We start from the raw sequence: 25,894 nt of genomic DNA, 5'->3' as shown, positions 1-25,894 counted from the left end.
TTGCAGGGGAACTGATTGAAAGGTGCCATACTGTCTGGCTTGAAGAACAGCTGACGAATGAAAGAACAAGGCTTTGCAACGGCCACTTGTTCGTTCAGAATGGGGTCTCATGAACGGCTCATTCACGAACAGCTGAACCCAATGTTCGTGGCTTTTTTTCGTTCGTATTTCTGTTCGTGCCCATGTCTAGTAAGAATCAACACAGACTGGACAAACAACACTCTCTGTGTGACCAGGCCTCCTTGCTTTCTCCCAATCCAATCCAAGGCACAGAATTACGAACCAGGCAGGACACTGCTAATTGCAGATGGGGAGCTCCAGGCTCTGACCTGTTTTGTTATAGAGGTTTTGGAAGAACTGCTGGTTGTAGATACGAGCCACTCCACTGATCTCAGCCACCTCCACCTCAGCCCTGCTGTGATGATTAACAAAATTGGTAGTGATGCCAATAGCAAGTTTCCCACGGGTCTCTTTCCGCTTAAAACCTAGGGAAAAGCAGAGAGACCTTCCCATTAGCTCGCCGACGGAGTAGATGAAGGGAGTTGGGTAGGGATGAGAGAAAACAGACAAAACATATGGAGGAGATACCCATAATGGGGGAAGTTTCCTCATCTGCAATATGGATACCCTTAGAAGTAACCAAACTAGATTGTCACTGTATCTTCAGAGGCTCATCAGCAAACGCCAGTTCAGATACCTACTAAATCTCTGCAAGGGTAGAAGCCAGTTACCAGTTCTCAAGGGAAATGGTATGTAAAATATGAAATTTTCTAAGGGGGCAGGGTGAGAAAGCTCAGAGCCTAAGGATGCAATCATCATTTCTTTTTACGGTTTAATTCCAACAAGCCGCGTGGGGCTAGCAGCACCAAAGGATCACAAGAATCACAACATGAATTGTGTCTCATGTTTGGGGAACAGTGGGATTGTGCGCAGGATTGGAAAAATCAGAGGTGAGGGACACAAACGCTGCAATCACAGACAGACCAGTTTTCTCAATGGTCTGGGCAGGCTCCAGTAAACAATGCAACCGCAGACCCTAGCTCCCTGGTGCCAAACTGTCTGCAGAAAACTTTCTCTTTCCCCTTTTGCTTTTCATTTCCTCTCCTGCCCCACAGCTAGATGCCTTTCAGATGTTTTATGAACAAAGTTACTCAAATCCATGGCTGGGCTCATACACATAACTGGTCTTGCTACAGACTGTAAGCAAGAAAGTTAGCTAAAGTCAAACAAGGAAACTGCTCTTGTTCACATATGCTGCTACGAATTATTTGGACATCTTTAATTCAGTTAATTGAGAGAGCCTGAGGAAAGACACTGAAAAGCAAATCTGCAGTTCTGTGTGTTAAAATAATGGTTTAACCTCAAACCCTGTATCATGAAATAATGATTGTTTAATCTATGGATTGATTTTCTGTTTGCAACATTCAAAGTGATTTATAATTTTTAAATTGTTTATTCATTTAAGAACACACTCAGGCAATTTCAATTTATTTTCTTCATTTATTCAGCAATTAGATCCCAAATAATGCTACAATCATCCCCAACCAGAAGTAATAGTATGTTTTTCTGAACTCTGACTCACAATATGCAGAAGTGGACATTTTAGAAGGATGTCTCCAATTACATAAATCTGCAACACCACAAGCCCATTTTCCCCTGGTCAATAATCCTGGTCAGACTCCAAAACCTAAACTACTACAAGTTGACAAAGCTGTCCTGTCTAGCTAGTAGCTCTATGTCTGCTTTGGCTGTCAGTAGTTCTCTGTCCAGAAAAAAGGGGACCATCTGCCCCAAATAACAGATCCAGAAGCACAGCTTCCCTCTCTCAGCAGGAGTGCTCGCTTCTTCAAGGCCGGAATTAAGAATAGTAGCTGCAGCTCTAACAAGATGCTGTTAAGAAATGTGGAGATTTCTTATGTTGCATTGAAAAACTACCAATAAACCAATAAAATTAATGTTCCCCAAACTCTGCCCCATTACCCTGCTAAGAAAGCTCTCTTACAGACTCTGAGCACCACAGAAGAAGCCTGTCTTTTCTACAGCCCTTACATGACCGCTCACCTTCTGGCACAAACCTGCCTCCACCTGCAGAGATGAGGACATCGAATTCATACTGGCTCAGGGGAGAGGAGCAGGGATGCAGCAAAGCCCTCCAGCCACCAACTGCAAGAATAAGGGAGGGGGATCAGTTTCCTCACTGTCAATCCCACCTTACCCTCCTTGGGTATGCCTGTTTATAAAGGCAGCAACGACATCTCTCCATTCTTCTCTGAAAGCCATGCAGCAGCCCAATCCTGTCCTGGCACCCGATATGAAATTCAAAACTTACACTCAGCTGTGGAAATGGAATTTTGCTTGCAAGGAGGAGCCACAGGCCATGAATGAAAACAAGACATTCATGAAGAGATAGCATGACAAACTCACTCTATGAGAGCAATAATGTGAGAACAGGAACTTACATGGTGGTGATTGTGTATGTGGTGGGGTGAAACCCTGTTTTCTTTCTAGTTATGGTTTGATGGCAACATAAAGAAAAATTGAAGATCTGGGGGGAAATGGAAAAGAAACTCTTCCATGAACTGCTGGATTTACAATCTTCCTAAATTATCTTCTCAAACTGAGTTGTACAAACAGTTTATTTTGCCTCAACATATTAACTTCAGGCCAGGTCTAATTTTGGGGATTGTTTTGAGTCCAAAAGATATAGTCTCTTTAGGCATAAGTGTAAAAAGGCATATTAATTTTTTGCACTTCAGACTCAACAACAGTAAAATACGCTACCTCCCAACAAGGCACCGAGTTGGGCTTTTACTTAGGGAAAGTACTCCACTCTCAGCAAGAAGAAAAGAATCCCTTAAAACTAGTGGTTCTCTGTGTTTTTTAAAGGAAAATCTGCTCACACCTCACAGGTGGGCACACAGGTGATGAACGAGGGGCCTAGATTTGATGCGTAGCCTTCGAAGATACAGGGGACCTCATCTCTTGAACTCCTCACCCTGTCCATCTGACTTTGCTGCCGGTGGAATTAGTCCCTTAAAATGCACGTTGTTATGAATCTGAACTCCCAAGATTAAGGCTACTTTCAGCAAGATCAGCTGCAGTTGACGGATACCTGCAGAAAGAAAGAAAAAAATCAGACCTGGTCTGCTAGAAACCATCAGTGGCCACGTCAGTCTTCTTCAGTGTCCAACCCCACCCTTCAGCCAGTTGAGCCAGCCTCTTCCCCATTTCAGAAAGAAGCCCAAGTCTTGACCTCCCTGTCAAAGTTCTGGTATTAGAAACCCTGGGTTCTTACGGCTTTAACCAAGAGGATTTTAAGCCCCCCCCCCTCAAACCCACTCTTGGCCAGTAAGGAAACTCAACATGGCTAGAAACAAAAACAGAACTACAGTCTTATGAGAATGGTGTACAGACACAGCAAATCCAGCTTTAGCACCCAACATTGGCTAACAGGCAGCTCGTTCCACAAGCTGTCCTCCCCTTTGAATTTGTTGATTTAAAATATTTGTATAAGGTTTTGTCTGTTCAAAGACTACTCAAAGCAACATACAACTTAGGTATCATCTTAACATCCACGAGGTGCTCTTGAGACATTTGTTGTTGTGGCACATAGTATTTGTATTCAAATGTTCTGTTGAAGAGCTGCTGGCCCTCAAAACACACTGACTTTTTTTTTTGCTGACCTTACAACGAACTTTTTTTGCAATTAGCCAATTATTCCTCTATCATCTTGTCTCCATCATTGCCAATTCTCTACCCATAGCATTTCCATGGTACTGCAGACTAATACAGATCAGCTCCATCCCAGCCAGTCTTTTCTGTTGTACTTACTGATGTGATCCAAGGAGCCCGTGCAGAAGTGCCCATAGAATTTCTTGGCCCCCAGCGCTCGCAAGTCATGGATGGTGAAAGGCCAGAGGTGTAGCACATTGTTCCGGGAAAAGGCATCTCTCTTCTCTACTACCACCACATGGGCTCCAAGGAAGGCCAACTCAATAGCTGAGCGGAGACCACAGGGGCCGGCCCCAATTATCAGGCACTGAAAGAAGTTGGCACAGGGTGATCTTTTGGCAGGGGAAGGGGTGCCACAAAAAAGTAGACATTGGTGCTGGCAGACAATGAACAATAACACTGGGGATAACTTAAGTTTTAGCAGGTCTGCATGGTATTAATCCAAACAGCAGCCATAGTATGGCTTTTCAGAGACCAGGAGGGGGTCCAGGAGCCTCCCTGGAGGTGAATATTATTTCCCTTTGTTGGGAACAAGGACATTTTAAATAATAGATCCAGAGGAGTTAGCCATGTTAGTCTGTAGTAGCAAAATCAAAAAGAGTCCAGTAGCACCTTTAAGACTAACCAATTTTATTGTAGCGATTCATCCCAGTTTATCCAGACACCTTCCTAAATCTGAACCCTTTCAGTCTCAAGAACAGACAATTAGCTGCGAGGCCTTTGCTAAGTTTTTTGCTGATAAAATAGCACAAATATGCTCTGATCTAGATGCTAGCTGCTAGGCAAATGAGATGGAACAAATGCTTAATACACCATCTGGCCTACATTTGGACTGCCTTGAACTAATTACAATGACACATCTTAACAGGATCCTGACATCTATGAAAGCCACTACTTGTGTGCTTGATTCTTGCCCATCTTGGCTGTTAAAATCAAATAAAGATCACATAAGTAAACCACTGAGGTCTATTGTAAATCAATCACTAACTCAGGGCACCTTCCCCCAGCCACTCAAACAGGCGGTTATCCGTCCACTAATTAAAAAACCATCCCTAGACAAAACTGATATGGCCAATTATCGCCCAGTCTCTAATCCACCCTTTCTGGGCAAGTGATTGAGAGAGCAGTAGCTGACCAACTCCAGATCTTCTTGGAAAACTCTAGTGCTCTAGACCCTTTCCAGTCTGGATTCAGAACAGGGCATGGGACAGAGACAGCACTAGTAGTGTTAGAGGATGATCTCCGTCTGAATATAGACAAAGGCCATGACTCCTTATTGCTCCTCCTGGATCTATCTGCTGCCTCTGACACAGTAGACCATGCCATCCTGTTGAAGCATTTAGAAACAGAAGTGGACATCAACATTTGTGCCCTGTACTGGTTTAAATCGTTTCTCATGGAACGGACTCAAAGAGTTGCCGTTGGAGATCAGCTATCTCCAGAATGGGAACTATCTTGCGGGGTTCCGCAGGGTGCAATCTTATCTCCCATGTTATTCAACCACTATGTAAAACCTTTAGGAGAACTCATTTGCAGCTAGGAGTTTGATATCATCAATATGCAGACGACCCAACTCTATATCTCGCAATCCAGGTCCCCACAGGATGCAGTAGAAATTTTAGATTGCTGCCTGACAGCTGTGGTGAAATGGCTGAATAAGAACAAACTGAAACTGAACCCAGACAAGACAGTAGTGATGCTTGTTGGGAAGGCAGAGATCTTAAAGGTCCCCACTTTTGGTGTTCATCTGACCCTTGCAGACTCGGTTAAGAGCCTAGGGGTTATACTGGATCCAGCGCTACTACTAGAAAAACAAGTTAAGGCAGCCACAAAAATGCTTTCTACAACCTCACTGGAAGATGGCTTCTTACCTTGACACAGCCGACCTGGCCACCTGGATCCATGCTATGGTAACATCAAAACTTTACTACTGCAATGCACTATACATAGGTTTCCTATCTAAGTTAACTAGGAGACTCCAATTGGTGCAAAATGCTGCGGCTTGACTATTATAAGGAGAGCAGGAGCTTGAACATCACTCCCATCCTACAGTCACTCCATTGGTTACCTATCAGTTACTGTGCTCAGTTCAAGGTATTGGTAATTACATACAAAGCTCTTCACAGCTTTGGTCCGGCATACCTATGTTTCTCCATGGCAGCTTCACTCATCTGAACAGGGTCTCCTGCAGGTGCCACCCTGCACATGGGCAAAATCAACAGCAGCCCATACACAGGCTTTTTCTGCGGTGGACCCTACACTGTAGAATGGCCTGCCTGAGGAAGTCAGGAAAGCCCCTACTCCCCTGGCTTTCTGCAAACGATGCAAAAGCGAACTATTCAAAAAGGCTTTTTATTCAAATGGGAGGGCTATATTGTAGGGATGGGGTCTCAGATGTTTCGCTAATGAGTTAGGGACCATAGACTTCATCACTATATTGCCTTACATATTATCTGCTGCTTTAAATATGTACTTCTAAGTACTACCTGTGCTTCATATTGTTTAATGTCAGTCCTAGAATTGATTATGTTCTGTTTCAGCATTTCTTCAACTCTGTATTGGATCCTTGCTAATGCTATGTCTTTGTAAACTTGTATTTATTTACCCTATGACATTGTTTATGGAAATGTCCTTGACATTGTGTGGAAATGTCCTTGATACTGTATAGAAATGTCCTTGATACTGATTGTACTAATCTCACACTATGTAATCTGCCCTGAGTCTCAGTGAGGACAATAAATAAATAAATAAATAAAGTGCAGTAAGCAGGTAGCCCATGTCAGAACCACTACAGAGAGTTTAGCTTCTGATCATAAAGCAAATGCAGAGCTCCCCTTATTATGGTAACACAGCAGCTGCAGGGAAAAACTGGTGGGAGAAATGGGGTGATCAACTCTTCTCTTCCCTGCCAATATCGAAATCATTTCCCCCACCTGAATAGACCCCAAAATGGGAACCAAGCATGGCTGGGGAGGGGTCATGCTTAGTGGGGCATATGCAGGAAAATATAGGCAGGTGCAAGAGGAGAACAGCGCCCCTCGCTGGTTGTTTCCCCCCTTGCCTTGCATTCATCTGCCCTAAGGCTAATGGCAAAGTCTCAAGAAGCTGACAGTTTTTGCACACTTAGCCTTGAGCATAGTCAGTTTCAGCTCCTCCTGGAGTCCCTGGGCTGCAACATAGCTGGCTTTATTTAGAACTAATTTGGGGTACCACATTATTCTCCCCTTCTCCACTCTATCCTCCCAGCAACAACCCTGTGAGGTTTTAGGCTGAGAAACTGTGGCAGGTCCAAGGTCACCCACCGAGCTTCTGTCGCAGAATGGGGATTCAAATCCTGTTGTCCCACTACCAGCTCTCGGGGAGATGGATCTCATTCATTGTTGGTGACAATGGCCTTTGAGACAGCACTTCCAATTACAACAGCTCCACAAGTTGAGCAAAGAATCACATTTTCCCAGCAACAATATATTGTGGTGTGATGTGTCAAAAATATGCAATATCCCTGAACCAGAAGCTTGCCCTTGAGGGAAGCCATCTAGTTCCCATGCAGCAATTGCCCATGAGATGCCACAATCCCTGGCATTTGATGATGTTGGACACATCCCAAAGGCTGGAGCACAGCAGCCATCCTCTGCCACCTTACCTTGGTGCTGGCACACGCCATCCCCTGATCATAATCTCTGTGACTGGCTTTCTTGTCTAGCTTGACCCACAGGGCCTTGGCATTCCAGTAGTTGAGGCAAGACTTGAGCTTGTGGTAGAACTGGAGTTGCCCTGTATGCTCCAGGCCCAGATGTTTGCACAGAACCCCAAAGCTGTCCAGAACCTCTTTGTTCTGCTTGGCACGGAGAAAAGTTTCAAAGAAGGAATGGGCCAGATTGTTCTGCCCTCCATCCTGCTGATTCATCCTCAGGGGTAAGAAAGAAGCCTGGAAAAGAAAGAGGGAAGTAATGGATAAGCCCACAACATCTCCTGTATTTCTGGGAGATCAGGAACTTGGAGCTGCCAGACAGCAAGATGGCGCCCTTGGCCTCCAGGTATAGCTGGCTGGCCCTTAGAGACAGAAAAGAACAAGAGAGCAGTCATTGCTTTGTTTGTGCCCACCTGAACTCTTATACATAGGCTCACCAAGGATAACAGTTGCACTCAAGACTTGCACAGCCTTCGGTATGACAGTGACTCTTAAAGTAGGAGGCAGCCTTCTCTAGAGATACACGAGTGGCTTTGTCAAAGGTGATCTAAGTTTCTTCCTGGGTCCTTTGAGCTCATCTGCATGAACAGGAAAAAGCATTGAAAGAACATGTGATAAAAACTACTATTTCATAATAAGGTAGGAACTGTAGGCATACTCATTCCTTCCATATTAAAAAAAACTCCTCCCTGCAATATTTTTTAAAAAGTATATTGGGAAACCCTTTTCTATGACTTTTTAAAAATTCTAATAGGAGACTTTCTTATTTACAAGGTGGAGTATGCTATTTCCTTATTTGCATTCTGAACAGACACAGTACTAGAAGAATCCATTACATACTCTTTCGGAATGGGAGGCTCAGCACTAACTGTCTTGATCTGGCCTTGATGAAGAACGCCAAACTATACGTTCCCAACAACGTAAAATATTGTGCATGTTGACCTGTGAGGGTTAGCACTCAAGGAGGAGGAGACTGTGCCCACTAGCCCCACTCTATGTATGAAGGCCAACCTCTGCAGCGAGCCCCTACACACGTGTGTGCAAAGTGTTGTCAAATCACAGTTGACTCACGGCAACTCCATACATTGGCCTCATATGCCTGATCAGTACTGAGGCAGCACCTACAAAACCTACACTCATATACTGCAGTCGTTCAGCTGCGAACATGATGGCCTGGCCCAGCAGTCACGACCCTGCTCCCCACCATATATATAGCATATGCATTTTGGAAACATGAACTGAGCTAATGGCAATATTTCAACAGGTTACTTCCTGGTTTATAGTTTAGCCACCTGATTTGCACTGCGTTTTTGAGCCCTAAAAAACCCAGCAGATTTACTGGAAGCCCCAGAAGGTCAAGCACTTGGAAAAATTCAAGTAGCAAAATGAACAATTATCCATCTTGATTAATTAATCAGTCTCAGGGCTGAACCAAATGTTACAAAAGGAAATCAGTGACTGAGCGCCCAACTTTTTTTTTAAATAGATGTATTTGCAAATATGTGGGGTGAATGCTAATAGTTTTATTAGAGAAGCACAGCAAGGGATAAAGGTGCATAACTTTTTCCTCTATGTATTTCCCCTGGCCCAGAAAAAATACAGGCATGATAATGTTACCACGATAACATTAAAAGAAAAGCCGGCTAGAGCCAATGATGCACAATTTCCTCTATCCAATGTAGGCCTAAAGACATGTAAAGCACATTAAAAAAAACTTCACTACCAGAAACTGCAACATCCACCAGCTCACCCTCCCAGTATGTGAAAGGTAAGGTCTTCCGCTAAACCTCTTTACCACATCCTTGCAGAAATAGCTATGGTCTCATAGGTTACTGTAAGAAAGATATTTATGTACAGGGTGAGTGCTGGCTTTGCAAAGATAATTTAGAAAACAGGGAAGAAGTATAAGCTCTAGGCACAGGGAAAAAATCTCAGCACTGTTAAACTCTTTCAGAGAATAACTGGAGGAAGTGCATGAAACTCTTAACGAAGCTGGGGGGAATTAGTACAGATGACTACGTAACTTAATATGTTACTCAGGAAACAAGGGAAGTAGCTTAAAAATTGTTGGGTGTTAACATGTCACTTTCCCACGAGTTTGAGCTGTTCAGTCCAGCTGTATTCACCCAAGAGTGGCTAAACACATTAACCCTCCTCTGAATTAAAATGTTGCATTATAACAGAATGTTAAATGGAATGCAGTTACAGATCTACAGACACCTCATCTGAAATTCAAGCATTTGTTGCATGTTTATTGCTTAAACTCTTTTCCTGTTTGCTGAAGTCATTCCTGTCTCCTTTTGTGAAAGTCTAATGGAAGGCGGTTGTCTAGGACTCTCGCATTTCATAATATCAGTTAGGAAAGTCAAAGGACACCTCGGTCTTGTGTAATCTCAAATCTTCTGTAGATCAGTCATCTAGCATGAAGTGGGTAAGGAAGGAGTTCAACAGCTTCTATGCACTCCAGACTTCGTTATACAAACGGCCTACAGGAAAATCTCCTTTCCACTCTAAAAATCTGGCAGCTGTTTTTCTAGACCTTGAATGGTAGAAAACTGCATATGAGATTGCTGGTCTCCTCTGGGAAAAGAAACAAGGCTGTTGACCTTTCCTAAAAGCTGTTTAACATAAAGGGGGCCCTGATCTCAGTCTAATTCCATCTCCGAAGACTATATAAAAGGTTTGTTTTACTGTTCTTCCAATTTTCTATGCTAACATCCATTCTGCTTCATTCCAGATAAATAAATATTACTATAACAACATAAAAACAGCCAGATTAGATCAGACTACCAGTCCATCTATTTCAGCACCCTGTTTCACACCCTGGGTAAAGAGATGCCTACCCCCCTTTTTAGAACCAACTAAACAAGTGGCCATAAGCCATGCATAATTTTATAACCTTCTCTCAAGGCCCCCCCTTAGCTGTCATTTCTTTGAAATGAAAAGCCATACACGTCTTGTCTTTTCTTGTAAAGAGGTTGCTCCAGTCTCTTGATCCTTATGAAGTGGGTTGCAGCTTGATGGTACAGCATCTGCTTTGCATGCACAAGGTCCTAGTTTCAACCCCCAGCATCTCAAAAGGATGGAGATGTGAATGACCCCTGCCTGAGACCTTGGAGAGTTACAGCCAATCAGAGCAGACCCAGGAAAGATGTGAGGAAAACATAAAGGGAGCCTCTAGTCAAGGGTTTTCCTGGATCTATCCACCACAGCCTCTTGATCACTTTCCTGGTCAGTTTCATGAGGCTTTGGAAATCAAGAGCCTGCATTTCCCTCTTCCAACCTGAAATAATCTGTTCAGAGAAAATAAACTGTATTCTTCAGACTGCTTTTTCCTTCTGGTGCCCTCTGTGGGGATTTCTATATGACAACAGTGAGGGTACAGGTTTTTTCATTTGCTGCATTTAGGAAAGTGTATAAAACAGTTTTATCTCAGAGGGTATTTCATGGAGGGCAAATCATTTTGGCAGGTTTGGCTGCATTTTTAATTTGTGCGTGGCTTTTATTTTGCTATGCCCTTGCAACTTTTTGTTGCTTGTTAGTTGTTAGTCTATGGAAATAAGCAGGGATATAAATATTTAGTTTTTTAACATTTTCATGACAGTACATCTTCACATAACCTTTTACTTTGTTATAAAGCATCCAGTCTTTTCTTTTGTAAAAAATATTGGATTGGCTCTTTTTTAGTTTATTTTTTATTGAATGAGATTTTTGCATATAAATGAAACTATAAAAGAGGCAAAAATTCTATACAATTAAAAAGGAAATGATTGACACGAAAGCCCTGTTCACGTTACAGTGAACACACAGATTCTGCCTGTACGTACATACATCTGTTTGCATGACACAGCCAACACACGTTCACTTTACAAATGAAATGGAGTTTGCGTCAATGGCAAAACTTACTTCACTGATCAGAGAAAAGACATTATCTACACTTTTGGCTGAATGGAAACAGTTTATAGACTTTTTACATTAAATAGATATCAATGATTTGATATCTGGATTTATGGATTAAGAATCATGAACAATAGAAAAAAGAGAGCTCTTATGTTTAACATATATTAACCAAGACTTTGAAAATGATAAATATTTGTCATGCAGAAAATTGGAACTCAACTTGTAGTTCAGGTTTTTTTCTTTCTCATTTATCTTTCTAAATTGTATTTTCTTTTTATTATCATTAGTTGTTTCTCCTGTTTGTTATTTCATGTTTATATGTACTGTTAGTGTTTTTTTTAAGATTGTTGTGTTTTTTCTTATCTTTTATGTTTACTGTTTATTGCTTAAATAAAAATTTGTAACCGGGGTGGGGGGGGACACAAATAAAACCGGGGATCCAGTACCTGGATAAATGTATGGTTTCAATCACACATTCAGCTGTATATCCATTGAATGTAACATGAGAATTACTCAACCCACATATTAAGAAAAATCAAGTGTAAACTGTGCATAGAGTTGCCAGGTTCCTATAACCTCACAGCAGGGGGAGGGGGGCTGGCCTTTACCTCGTGCCTTCTCTCTGTGTGTGTTTTTGCATGCACACTCCCATCTGGACCATTTGGGTCCAAAATTGGCCTCAGCAAAACACGTGAGCACACCTGTGGCTGGTGCAACAACATCATTTTGATATCATCACGCCCCACCAGGAGCATGCCTGGTGTGTGCTTTTCTGGGTTGCCTGCTGGTGGTGAGCATTCTCCGGGAAAGCTTGCAGCAATCAGCAGGCAACAGGGTAAACCTCCGCGAGACTGCCCATCACCGACAGGCAACTGGGAAGCATAACTGTACATGACTACCTACCTGAAACTATGTAGACAGATTGTGCATGTGTTCACTGTAACTTGAGAACAGGGCCAAAGCCATTTCAGGGAACTCAACATGAACAGGATGAATGGATTAAAAAAACAAACAAATAAAATTACCTATCAAGTGCCTTCCACATGAAACATGAAGGCATGCCATTCCATAAAACACATTATCTGCTTTGGTCAGCCTGCAGCTCTGTTGTTTTAAGCTGGTGTGTTATCCTCTCCATAATTAAGATATGCCAAAGCCTATGATACCTAGAATTCAAAGACATAAATTATCCATCCTTTTAACCTGCCGCCTGCTCCAATTACCCAGCCCTAACAAGAGAGATAACTAAAGTTGCAATCTAAGAAGACTTTCCTGGTAGCGAGCCCCACTGAATAAAACGGGACTTTCTCCTCAGCAGACCTGCTTAGGATTGCTCTTTTAGGCTGAATTCCTATGCACACTTACTAGACAGTAAGTCCCAGTGAACCTCAATGGGATTTAATTCTGCGTATACATGCTATATGTTGTTCGGGGAAAGATCCTGCAATCTTTCTTAGAAAACTGGTTGCAGAGAGCTAATGTAAATACAGCCATAATCACCTGTTTGGTTACTTAGAAATGTCTCTGAATATCATATTTCAAAAAGCAGCAGCTACATCACACACTCACTACATGTGATATAATATTATCAAGTCTTTTAATTAACAACGGCAAAAAACTTTACCCGCCCTGACTGTTAAGTTCCAAGCTTCAGAAGCATTTTCATGCGTGGAATCAGTAGCTGAGCTCTGAAAGGACTCTGGGATGGAAAATATTGCTCAGGTATGCCCTACTCGCTGCAATGTCAGGCATGTCTCCAAAGCTGCCCTGAGTTCGAGAGTGGCCCCATACCCTCTCAACCAGAATCTCATGTCATGACAAAGTCCAATATAGTCACATTACCCCTTTTTGCAATATGAAGGGGGAATTCCCCAGTCTTTTCCAAAGCGTAAGCTTTCTACTCATCAGAATCACATGCATGTCCCCACAGAGATGTGTAAGGTGCCTCTTCCCACATTACGTCAGAAACACACACGCACACAGAAAGTGCATTTCACTCACATTTCCTCTTTCAGCATTACCTGCTAATACACCTTGCAGTGGGGTTAACTTGTTTGTGCAACTTGCTAACTTATCACAGAAACTGCTCTTACAAGTTCCACACGTCAAACAGCTGTTCCCTCTAGCAAAAAGGAAGGACTGTTACCTCACACCTGCCTTCCCACCCACTTCCTCTTCTGGCTCTACCCACCCATACAATCTAAGGTAAACAGATATAAAATATGAAGGATGTGTACCATTTAGGGAAAACATTTGAAAATACAACACTGAAAACTGCTTCACTAAACATACTAGAGGAATATCTGTGTCAAGTCTGCTGTAGTCAAAGCTTTCCCACAAGACTAAAAAACAAGATCTCTAACATGTTTTAAAAAAAAAATAGCTAAGTATGAAGGTTCATTTGAGACAGGCTAGCTTGTGACAGCATCAGCCAGAGTAGGAAGTCTGTCTTCATGAAGTGAATACTTGATAGGCATTGTCAGGAGACACTAATCCCTCCATGTATGGTTAGCTATTCTGATAATCTTTATTGTAGGTGTCATGCACAGCAAGAGACATTCTGAGTACATTTCACTGGTAAATTAGAGGGGTGTGGAAGGAACCAACAGAACAAACCAGGTTTAGCAAGCAGCACTGTTCAAGAGATTCCCTATGAATCTAGGAGGATTACCACAAGGACTTCCCTCCACTTGAGACTTAAAGAGTATTGTATTTTGTCACAACTGCAATTTGAAAGCTCACCTACTACAATTGGAACACCAACAAATACAATTTTGTTTGCTCTGACTTGCTCCTTTAGTGAGACAAAACAAAACACCCCAAAGACTGTTATCCTTGTTAAATACTTCAGCAAAGCTTACACTTCCACACTGCTTAGACATGTCTGTACCCAAACGTGCAGCTATCTCTGCAGTGAAACACAGGACAGCGCCTTTTAACAGAAGGGGGTGCTTCCACAGGGAAGTTTTGCACTGGTATAGCATCCAAACTGGAGCATTTTTTTAAAAACATCCACATAACGTCATCTGCTGTTTGTCTACTGATTGTGTTTCCCCTGCTTTGCTGCAATTTTCCCCAAGCCTGTTTGGTACAATCTTTTTGAAAGATTACATTTAATAATTCGGATACAGACTAGCATTTCTGCTCACAAAGTGTGACTTTCTCATCTCTCCCCTCTTGTGGCAGACTGAAATGCCCTCTGGACTCCTGTTCCTGGAGGATAGAACAGGATCTAGGGAAGCACTTTGGGCTGCTGGAGGAAGCAGGAGTGGAGAAAGTCACACACACACACACACTACACATGTAGAAATCCTTTTACATGCAGAACACTAGTCTGTATGCAGATCAAAGTTATTAACATATTGTCTTAGCATTCCACCATTACAATGACCACTCCTAATGAAACTCCTGGTGAAACTAGGTCAAAGGTTCTCGCAACTGGGTGTCTATAATTATTTGTTAAAGCTCTAATTACTCTTCTGAAGCTCAATCCTATCCATTAAAGAGGGGGGGGGGCGAGGAACACTGATGGAGTGCATCCAGAAAGTTTAGCACAGAATGGCTAATGGGAGAAATGATTTCAAAGACCTTTGCTAAGGACATTCAAAATGCTGGTGTAAGAGCAATAAACTGAAAACAGTTTTTTCCCCCATGACCCAAGCTACCATTTCTCTACTCATCATCCTGTCTAAACCTTAGTTTCAGATTAGCTCCACCATTATGATTATTCATCCGAACCAGGATCTTCCACCCTAGTCTCTGAACTAGTTTACCAGGCTGCTCAAGTCTCTGTTATCAGGAGCCCCATCTATAGACTCCAAATGTGTTCTGGGACTGTATTGCAAAATGATTTTGTTGTGAAGTACTTTGAATCATAGGATTCTCCACTCACAGACATGGACAGAGGAAGAAACATTTTTCTTTCCCCCACACCTCCCTCCCATCCTGAAAGTTACTTGTCAGAAGGAAAAGCAACTTTATCAAGGTTTTGCAGTATCTCTCGGTATAACACTTGCTCTTTACTTGGTTGGTTAATGTAACAAGTACAGGCATGAGGATTTACCATCAGTCCTCTATACTGACAACATCTCCATGAATCACTCCCATATATCAGGTTGTCCTGCAAGAAATGTTCCCAGTCTGATCCTCTTAAAAGATGTCAAAACACCTCTCTTATAATGGAGTAAACAAGAATTACTTCCTTACTGGAACAAACCTTTAGGCACTAGGAGCAGTTAAAATGGAAATCAGCTAACTGGACTGTTGGGAAATCATTAATCCATAGGTGACAGAGGCCACACAGAAGGATGCCATTCTTTCAAGACTTTCCACGTTATCAGTTTATTGCACGACAAATGTGCAAGAAACTACATTTATTTCTCATTTAAGATGAGGGGAAATAGAGGCATGCGATACCCCTTGCTGCTTGGAAGAAGAAGGCATTACAGAAGAGTACACAACACATCTGGAGACTAACCCAAGCGCAGAAAGGAATGCTTTCTCAGAGTTGGGAATAGCAAAGATCTTCCTGTTTTAATATAACCTTTTATTAGAGTTTTTAAAATAGTTATAAAACATCCATAGAATAGAAAGAAAAAAGAAAAGAGCCATATATATAGTGGAGGTATATACCAATTTTCCATTTGAAGAGGTCTATCAACAATACGTATTATACATCGAGTCTAACATTACCATTAGTAAATATTTCTTCTTTCCATCTACACATTCCTTTCCTCTCCTTAATCTTCAAAAGCACAATTCATCAGTTCATCATGTTCTGTTTCATGCAAAAAGTCTATAAAGGGCTTCCATATAATTAGATATTTACCTAAATTCTTTTCCCTGATCAACAACATTAGTTCAGCCATCTTGGCATAGTCCATCATTTTCTCCAGTTACTCTTCTACTGTAGGTAATATTACAGTTTTCCATTTTTGAGCATATAAAATTCTTGCTGCTGTTATCATATACAAAAACAGTGTGCCATGTGTACCTTCCAATTGTTTATCAATTAAACACAACAAAAAGGCCTCTGGTTTCATCTGAACATGTCTTTAGAATCTTCTAAATAATCAAATGTATTTGTTTCCAATACTTCTTTACTTTGTTATATGCCCAACATAGATGATAAAATGTCCCTTCATATTGTTCAAAGCAAAGATCTTTGCTTTGAAAGGATCTCCACACTCTGATTACTGCATTGGTTCCCCTAAAGTATGGTTACCAGTTCTGGGTTGGGAAATTTCTGAAGATGTGGGAGGTGGACCCTGGGGGAGGGCGGGGTTTGGGGAAGGGAGGGACCTCAACTGGGTATAATGCCACAGAATCCACCTTACAAGATAGGCATTTTCTCCATGGGAACTGATGTCTGTCACCTGGAGATCAGTTGTAGTTCCAGACCTCCAACTACCACTTGAAGGTTGGGAAACCTACCCATAAAGCAGTAGATCCCCATGGAGTAAACCACTGCCAACACTGACCACAGACATCTACGCAAATGCCCTTCCCCTCGGGTTCAACCAGAATAGGTCAAGAATAGGTTCAGATGCTAAGCTAGTTTGGGTCTCCACACTGCTGCCCACCCTTTTGCCACAGTCAGAGGAAATGCTGCAAACCCACTGTCAGGTGGTTTACAATACCAAGAATAACTACAGTATTTATTCCAATTCAAAGCTAAGTCTTTTTCAAGGTACACCGTAAAAAAAAAGAGCAGGTCATCTTACATTCACATATAAGTTACAGTTCTGCCCAGTAAAAAAAAAAAAAAACCGTGTATAACATTTTTAGGGGGGCCGTCTAACATTCAGGGGCACCTTCCTTTTGAGTAAATATAGGATTATGATTAAAAAATAGGTTTGACCCAATGACACCAGTAGCGTCTCCTGCATTCTGCCTATGTTATGCAGTAAGAAATATGGGTGCTGAGGCACAGATCGTTCTGAAGAGTCAAATGACAATGCAGTGCTGATGCAGGAAGCTAGCCCTGGCCCCGAGCAAGCCTTAATCAGGGCTTTTTCTTGGAATCAATAGAAGTTTTCCCCAAGTGTATTTTAGCCTTAATGTGAGATCTTGTAAAAGCTTTCAGCATTCTGTGTGTCCCCCGCCCACAGGTAATGGAAGGAAAGTAAGGGAAAAAGCAGGGAGGGAGAATAAGCCTATTGTCAAGGACAAAGTATTGGTGCAGAAGAGAAAATTAGATGTAAGTAGCAAAAAAAAAATGCCTTTGCACACTAGTTACACAAGAATGCAAAATAATGTAGTAATGCACAGGAGAGGAAGTTGTATTTTCACTAGAGCTCCCACAGACAGGAAAGACACTTACGCAGTCACATTCTAAGCAGCGCTAGCAGAAAGGAAGAGAAAACTTACTAAACTTTACCATGTTTCCCCCAAGCAATTCCCCTTCCTCCTCAGTAGATCACTGAAACACTGAGCTGCAGCAAGTCCAGTTCCTGTGGAACCGAGTTTGGTGGCAATGGGTCTCACACTCTCTCCTGCCTCTTTCAACACATGATGAAGAATCTGCCACAGCTAGAGACCAGGTCTTCCTAAATTCTCTAGTTCTGCACAGAAGAGGCAAAATTCCTTTTAAGAACAAACTGCAGCTCAATTTGGAAAAAAATAAACACACATCAGAATACTGAATGCCTGGATACAGAAGAATTCTGGGGGGATTTGGCTCAGGATCCAAACTGTCAGACTCTTTGGGGGCCAGGTTCTCAGTCTAGCAGGCAGAAGCAGGCAGCTGAGAAGGTTCAGTGCCAATGTTATGAGAGAATGCTGACTAGCATGCTCACTCTGCCCTTTTCCTAATAAAAATGCTTGTGTGATATGTGGCGCCTAGGAAACGGGCTGCAGGCATTTTGGTTTGCATTACAGCTGGCAGCATCAAGGACACCACAGACACACTCCATTCCCAGATGACTAGCGAGTGTGTGTGTTTAACTGGCTGCCACTGCCAGAAAAGCCAGTTACCAGAAGGCACATTACGTGCGCTAGAGCCAGCCCTGAAAAGAGCCCTACAGCCGTCTCCTTTGACTTTTCCATACATCTTTTGCATCAAACAGTGAGCCACCTGGCTGCCACAAAGAAAGAGATCCAGCTGAATTATAAAGCAAGAGCCAGAAGCACATCCAGTGTGCACAATGCATTAATATTGCAGAACTGTACTTTATCAGCACCCTCCAGGAAGCTGCTCTTCTGCTTACTCTGGAGTAGGGCTTGCAAAATGCCTTATACAACTGAGTAGAAGTAAAAATCTCATTCCAGTTCAGTCATAGTCTTTGCCAGTCTTGCCATAACCCTCCCCCATCATCTTCTGCAAAGAGGACAAATGCTGGACCACATTTCCTTTCTTCAGCAAGGGGCCTCACTTCCTGGGGCTATTAATAAGGCGCTAAAAAACAATCTATGAAGACAGGCCTTATTGCGCTTCAGCAGTTAAACACAGCAAAGTATTTAATCGCACAACATGCCTCAACCTAGGAGGAAGGTATATATGACTATCAGGAAGTGCCAGCTTCCTTAGCCCAGGTGCAAGGTTATCAAGGCTGCAGGGCAAAGTACAACTCAAGCCTCCTGCTGCATAAAAAGTGCAGGTGGTATGTGTGGCTTCATCATCTCCATAAACTCAGATCTGCCCTGATTGTCTTAACAGATAAAATGGCTACTATAAAGCAAAACCAGAGTCCTGCCAGAACTATATGGAGGAAGTGATAGGAACAGTGGAGACCAAGTCCAGGACGGGAGATACAGGAGCTGCCTCTTTACTCATAGCAGGAAGGTTTTTTCAAAGCATAGGCAACCTTTTCCAACAGAAAAGAAAGTTAGCCACAAGGCTGTTGATACGACTTTTGTAATTAGATGTGTGCAGGGGAAAAAAAACCATCCTAAGCCCTACAATGTTGGAGAATTTCCAGCCAGTCTCCAATTTTCCATGTTTGGGCAAGGTGCTAAAGTGAGTGGGCACTTCCCAGCTCCAGTGGTCTTGGAAGAGACTGATTTTCTGGACCCATTTCAATCTGGCTTCAGGCCAGTAGTTGAAACAGAGACTGCTTTGGTCGCCTTGGCTGATGACCGTTACCAAGAAAGACAGGGTGTGTGTGCCCATTAGTCCTGCTGGGCATCTCAGTGGCCTTCTATGCCATCGACTATGGTATCCTTTGAGTTGGCTCTCAGCTCTGGGATTAAGGGGCACTGTGTTACTGTGGTTTAAGGTCCATAGTTCAAGTCCTATCTGGAAAACTGGTCTCAGAAGTTTGTGCTGGTGGATTCCTGCTCTCCTCCTTGGCTGTTGGCCTGCGGGGTTTTGCAAAGTTCAGTCTTATAATAACAATAACATTCAATTTATATACCGCCCTTCAGGACAACTTAATGCCCACTCAGAGCGGTTTATTATCCCCACAACAAAACACCCTGTGAGGTGGGTGGGGCTGAGAGAGCTCCAGAGAACTGTGACTAGTCCAAGGCCACCCAGCTGGCTTCAAGTGGAGGAAGTGGGGAATCAAACACGGCTCTCCAGATTAGAGTCCCACACTCTTATCCCCCACTCTATTTAATATCTATATGACACCACTGTGAGAGGTCATCAGAAGGTTTGGGCTGCAGTGTCACCAATATGCAGATGATACCCAGCCCTACCTTTTTTCCTCACCTAATCCTAAGGATGCTCTTGATGCTTGGAGCTGGATGAAGGTGAATAAGCTGCAACTGAATTCTGACAGAATAGAGGTTCTCTAGGTTAGTAGAAAGGCTTATCAGTGATGTTAGATCTTTCCTGTCTTGGATGGGGTTGTACTTCCCTTGAAGAGTCAGCTTTGCAACTTGGGAGTGCTTAACACACTCCCAAGCTGCAGTTTGTTCACCTTGGAAAACCAAGTGGCTGCAAGTAGTTTGGAGTACTTTTGCCCAGCTTTGGCTGGTGCACCAGCTGCGCCCATTTCTGGCTCAGTCAGATCTAGCCACAGTGATCCATGACTTAGTTAAATCTAGACTGGACTACTGCAATATGCTATACTTGGGGCTACCCTGGAAGTGTGTTCGGGAACTGCAGCGAGCATTGAATGCTGAGGCTAGACTGCTGGTTGGAGCCTGCTATCAGGATCATGTAACCCCAATATTACAGCAATTACACTGGCTACCAATCTGCTTCTGAACACAATTTAAAGTGTTGGTTTTTAATTTTAAAGCCCTACATGGTACCTAAAAGACCATCTTCTCCCCTGTTCCTGCCTGGAAAGGTCACAGGGAGAGGCTCTTCTGACCACATCTGACAAAGAGAGCTGTGGTTCTCAAAAGATTATACCTCAATAAAGTTGGTTAGTCTTAAAGGTGCTAGTGGACTTTTTACTATTTTCCATCAGCTAAATAAGTTCACTTGGTGGGTACATGAGAAAGGGCCTTTTCAGGGGCCTGACTATGGAACAGCATCCCCTGGAAAGAGTGCAAGGCCCCTTCACTATCAGTCTTCCAAAGACTTAAATAACTCTGTTTTTATATTACTGGCAGTCCTAAACTGCGTTGTTTTTATCTGTGATTGTTGTAAGCCACTTTGAGTTCCTGCATAGCAGAAAGGCAGCTAACAAATATTTTAATGAATAAATAAAAATCGAGTCTTTAGCAAGTGAATGACAGGCAGAAACTGGGCTGCCGCATTTTTTTCAAAGACGGAGATGCAGTGAGAAGGTGCCTGACCCTCTCCCCCCTCCCCCCTTCCGCTTAAAGTTACAGAAGCTCTGCCCGGAAACAAAACATTGGCAAGTCTATCGGCTGTAAGCAAAAGCCAATTTGTGGAAAGTGAAGTGCTTGGATAGAGGCCCATTTGGAAGCCGCGTTGCGCTGAAAGTCTCCCCTCCTCCCAAAGCAGTAATGATGAGAAAAACACCACTTTGCACTTCCCCAGAGGCACTCGCTCCCCGCGGGTCACAGTAAAGACAGCGTTCGGGACTGGGCGCGTACCGCTCCGGCACTTCCCCCAAACTGCCAAGCCGTCTGAGCTCGCTTAAAAGCCCTCCCCACAGACCCTGAGCACATGGCAAGCTCCGCGGGCTGACCAATAGGGCTGGCCCGAGCTATATCGCCACCCCAATCCGCCGCGCAGCCGAGTCCCGCAAGCCTGGGAAGCCGGGCGGCCGCTGCGCCGCATACCCAGCGCGCGCCCGAACTCCATCCCTAAGAGGAGAGCCCCCGGTGGAGGCTCGTGTGCGGTTGGGTCCTTGCTGCCAGCCGCAAGCAGCCAAGCTCCCTCGCGCCTCGTCTCCGGAACATTTGGCTCACTCTGGCCAGCTTTTACTACTTTGGAAGGCCGCTCTATGGCCCATCTCCCGGCCCCGGCGAGAGGGCTGGAAAGCTGGCTGCTGTTTGCCGGAACAATTCCCTGCCTCGAGTCAGTACAGTTGACGGAGAAAAGCGGTCGCTCGCAAGTCTGCCAGCAAGATCTCTCCTGCGGCGAGGGTAGGTCGAGGGGCGGGGGAGGAATGCCTTCTGTACGTGCTCAGTGGCACTCTCTGCCCCTGCACGCCGGCGCTGAGCACCGGCTGTTCTCCGGGCGGTGATGCCGGCAGGCTTCGGCGCATGTTCGCACACGATCACTTACGTGGAGTCCTGCTGTTGTCCCGACTCGGAATCGGAGGCGCCCGAGCCCCCCGCGGCGCGTTCCGCTCGATGCCGCCTCGTCTTGCGTGACCGAGAAGCGGCGCGATATTTCCGTCTCTGGAGCTCCAGAGCGCGCCGCTACAGGCGACCGAAGCGCCCCTGCTCAGCCCCAGCTTCTGTGCGCTGCTTCTTCCGCTGCCGCGGCTCCCTTCTCTCGGCGCGGAGCGAGTGACTACTTCTCAGGGGGGCTCCTGGCCGAGCGCCGCGGCGCTTCTGGCTAGGCAAATGCAACTCTGCAGCACTCATCGTCCCCTAGGCTCGGCGGGGCGGAGGAGAGAGCGCGGCGGCACCGCGGGCGCTGCGTGGGAGACGGCAGGCTCCATCGCCGGGGGCGGGGCTTCCTAGCCGGGCTCTTTGAAACGCGGTACGTTAAGCAACCTGAAGTCCATTACAAGACTCTTTCTTTTTCCAGTTTCTCTTGCTGGAAGCCGCGGTCAGATTCAGGCTGGGAAGAATCTTGCGCCAACAGAATGCTGAAAGAAGGCGCTTCAGGCGTTAAAATACAAAATGTGGCACAGTATTTTTCATAATATCTCTTGCTTCTGCTAGTCAGAAGGGGAGCAAAGAGCTATAGAGGCTTTGAAGCTCTGTCCTAGGAAATCCTGCTTGCTCATTTCCAACCTCTGGCTTCTGAGATCTCACCAAATATTGCTTCCAATACATTTTCAAGACAGGTTTTATCATTTTATAGTCTAGAAACTTGCTTTTTTATTTCTAAAAAAAGGAATCTGATATTCTTAGGATGCTGAATTGTGTGTTTGTGTGCAATTTCTATGATTGGGCATTGAGACTGCAGAATACATCCAGCCTAGAATAAAGATATGTGAAATCATGAATAGTTTGGAAAAGATTATAACAACAATAACAACAACTGCACTTATATACAATTCTTCTAGATAGATTAGTGCCCCACTTAGAGCAGTGAACAGTCAGTATGTTATTATTCCCACAGTACAGCTGGGGAGCTGGGGCTGAGCAGAGTGGCTTACCCAAGGCCACCTGCTGAGCTCATGGCAGGAGTGGGATGCAGTGCTGATTTGCAACCCAACCACTTTACTATCGTGTATAATGGTAAAAGTAGAAGGTACTGTGCAACATGAATACATCAGTTAAAACAAAGAGATGATGTCACCGTGTTTTGGTTTCCCTTCATGTCAGCTGCTGGCTCCAATCTCCAGTTGCTTGCTAGAAATACCCCTTTTAAGTACCTCATTCCCTCTTATCTCTTAAGTCTCTGTCTTGATTGAAGGCTGCATTTGGCTGGCAGCTTCCCTTATAGCTGGTTAGCAGCGCAATCTTAAGCAGAGTTATACCCATTTAAGTTGATTGAAGTCAATGGGCTTAGAAGGGTAACTCAGTTTAGGATTTCAAGCAACATTGTGCTAAACAGGAAGGGGGAGGGAAGGTACCACAAAGGGTACCAACTAGCTTAAAGGATCTACTATTCAGTTCCCATTTTGGTGGGTTGTTCTCACTGCAGTGATCCTGTCAGCTGTGCATATAGTCTGCCATTTGGTTTAGTAGTTATCCTAAGGGGCTGGCACAGTCCCCTACTTCCCACACTTAAAAGTCTCTGAAATGCCAAATTCTCTGTCACATTTTTATCTCACTCTTCCTCCATGGGGTTCAGGTTAGAGTAAGGCTGTTCCTTCCTCCAGTTTATCCTTACAACAATCCTCTTGGGTAATTTAGGCTGAGACTAGCTCAAGGTCATCCAGTCAGCCCAGTGGGAATTTGAAGGCCCATCTTTCCTCTTCTAGACTGGTTTGTGGCTTACTATACAAAACTTGGTCTCTTAGCACATCATATACCTTTTGTCTGCAAGTACATGCTAGCTACTCCAGCTCCCTTTTATCTGGTTGTACTAGATATTTTTCCTGTAAAAGACCTTGCATCTGTTGACTTTGTTTTCCAAACAGACACATGGCTTTTGTTGAACCAAGGCATAACCCATTCAGGGTGCGGTGAAAAACCTCCCTCTGTATACAAAACATGGTTTCATTACTTTTATAATAATTATGGGGGAGGGTATAATGTTAACACAGTTATGTATTTGAACACACTGAGCAGCAAGATCTCCTACCCACCCCCCTGCAGTTGTAAGGTGTGTAGTATTTGCAGGAATGTCAGTGACTCTGTAAGGGATTTCTCACCTCTCCAAACATTCTTTCCTGAAGGAACATAACACATGGAACAACTTCATAGGACTGCATCTCGTTGCCCACCCTACCTGATTAATAAATTCTGCCCCAATTTTGACTTTCAGCCATCAGTAAGTTTATTTATAAATGATGAGAACTTAATAAACTAAATAGTCTGGTGCTTTTCAGTTAGGAAAAAAAGATGTCTTAAGGGGTTAATGTGAACATGATAGAGGTTTATAAAATTATGCACGTAACAGAGAAAGGGCATAGAGAGAGCTTTTTCTCATAATGCTAGAACTTGGGGGCACTCACTGAAGTTGATGGGCCATAAGTTCAGGACAGAAAAAAAATAACTTCTTTGCTCAACAAGATAGATCAAGGTGGGTAGCTGTGTTAGTCTGTCTGTAGCAGTAGAAAAGAGCAAGAGTCCAACATCACCTATAAGACCAACAAAATTTGTAGTAGGGTATCAGCTTTCGTGAGCCACAGCTCACTTCTCCAGATATTTACCACAAGTTTACTCAACAAATAATTAAATTGTAGAGTTCACCACTGCCAGTGGATGTAGTGATGACCACTAGAATAGATGGCTAAGGGGAGCAGATGGGTTCGTGGGGAGGGGTCCATCAGTGGCTACTAGCTATAGTGGCTAAAGGGAATTTCTGCATTGAGAGGCAGTAAGGAGGCACAGTAACATCAAGAAAGGGCTCTGTTTCTAGGTCTGATCGTTGGCCTTCCAGGGCAACTGGTTGGCTGCGGTGAAACATGATGCTGGGCTAGATGGACCACTGGTCTGATATAGCAGGGATGTTGTGTTAATACTTTACATCCTCATCATCCAAAGGAAGAGACTGCTACAGCACGTTTTGGTTGCAGAAGGTCCCAGTTCAGCCCCTTATTTCTTCATTTAAAGGATCTCAGGAAGGCAGGAAAGGCTTCTTTCTGCCTGTGCCCTGGGAGAGCTGCTGCAGTCTGAGTGTCTCACTCTGTGGGCAAAGCTAGACATACAGGTTTTTAAAGACTTCTCAGGTTTCCGCAGCCATATAGCAGTTAAAAAGTAAATGGCTGCTAAAAAATAAGAGAGCTCAAACGGCCTCAGAATGCCTGGGGGGGGCTCCTCCCTCCCCCTCAAGCCATTTCCCCATGTCCCAGTAACACAGGAAGAGTTCTCCCCCCCCCCCTAGTTTTTACTGCTCCACATGCACAAAATACTCCATGTGGAGCAGAATAAACGGGGTGGGGGGACTCCTATTTTGAGACAGGGAAATGGCTTGAGGGGTGTGATATATTGTATGTATATATGTAATGGAACAGTCTGCTCTTCCCCTAATACTGTGTGATTTAGTTTGGTCCTATTGAGTGGACCTCTTGTTTCAGTTTCCAGTTTTGTATGTTAGCTGAAGTTGTTGGTTGATGGAATTGTCTTCTTGTAAATAAACGGTTGATGCTTTGAGCCAGCTTGTCTCTGTTGAAGGGACCTGAGGACGAGTGCCTGAGTGAGTACTTGAACCTGAGAAACACACAGACAAAGGGGGACATTACAAGGGAAGAGCGGAGCCCCTCCCCCCCACAGAGGCATTCTGAGGCCATTTACGGTCTTCCTTTATTTTTAACAGCTGCTCTCTAAAGCTGCTGTATCGATGCAGGTAACTTGAGCTGGGTTCCCCAGACCCAACTCTTGTCTAGCTTGGCTCTGTGTAAGGCAGCTTCATATGTTTGACTTTATGTTCTGGTGAATGGATTTTTCATTGTTTGGTCTGGTCAGTCAGGAAGG

The 25,894-nt window shown here is 43.8% G+C and overlaps 1 protein-coding gene across 1 annotated transcript in view; it reads right to left on the bottom strand.

Annotated features, from left to right (window-relative positions):
- Window positions 1–22,284, bottom strand: part of MICAL1 (microtubule associated monooxygenase, calponin and LIM domain containing 1) — a 45,224-nt gene extending 22,940 nt beyond the window's left edge. Inside the window, exons 1-7 of the mRNA XM_054979730.1 lie at window positions 21,918–22,284; window positions 7,861–8,001; window positions 7,376–7,660; window positions 3,832–4,039; window positions 2,996–3,112; window positions 2,062–2,163; window positions 330–485 (exon numbers count right to left, since the gene is read on the bottom strand). Coding sequence (XP_054835705.1) covers window positions 330–485; window positions 2,062–2,163; window positions 2,996–3,112; window positions 3,832–4,039; window positions 7,376–7,639 — 847 coding nt within the window. The 5' untranslated portion in view covers window positions 7,640–7,660; window positions 7,861–8,001; window positions 21,918–22,284. The remainder of the gene's footprint in view (window positions 1–329; window positions 486–2,061; window positions 2,164–2,995; window positions 3,113–3,831; window positions 4,040–7,375; window positions 7,661–7,860; window positions 8,002–21,917) is intronic.
- Between the last annotated feature and the right edge of the window lie 3,610 nt (window positions 22,285–25,894).

This window comes from Eublepharis macularius, chromosome 5 (assembly GCF_028583425.1).
Source record: "Eublepharis macularius isolate TG4126 chromosome 5, MPM_Emac_v1.0, whole genome shotgun sequence".
Lineage (NCBI taxonomy): Eukaryota > Metazoa > Chordata > Lepidosauria > Squamata > Eublepharidae > Eublepharis > Eublepharis macularius.
Note: the sequence above shows the minus strand (reverse complement) of the source record. Positions and strands in the feature narration are given on the sequence as shown.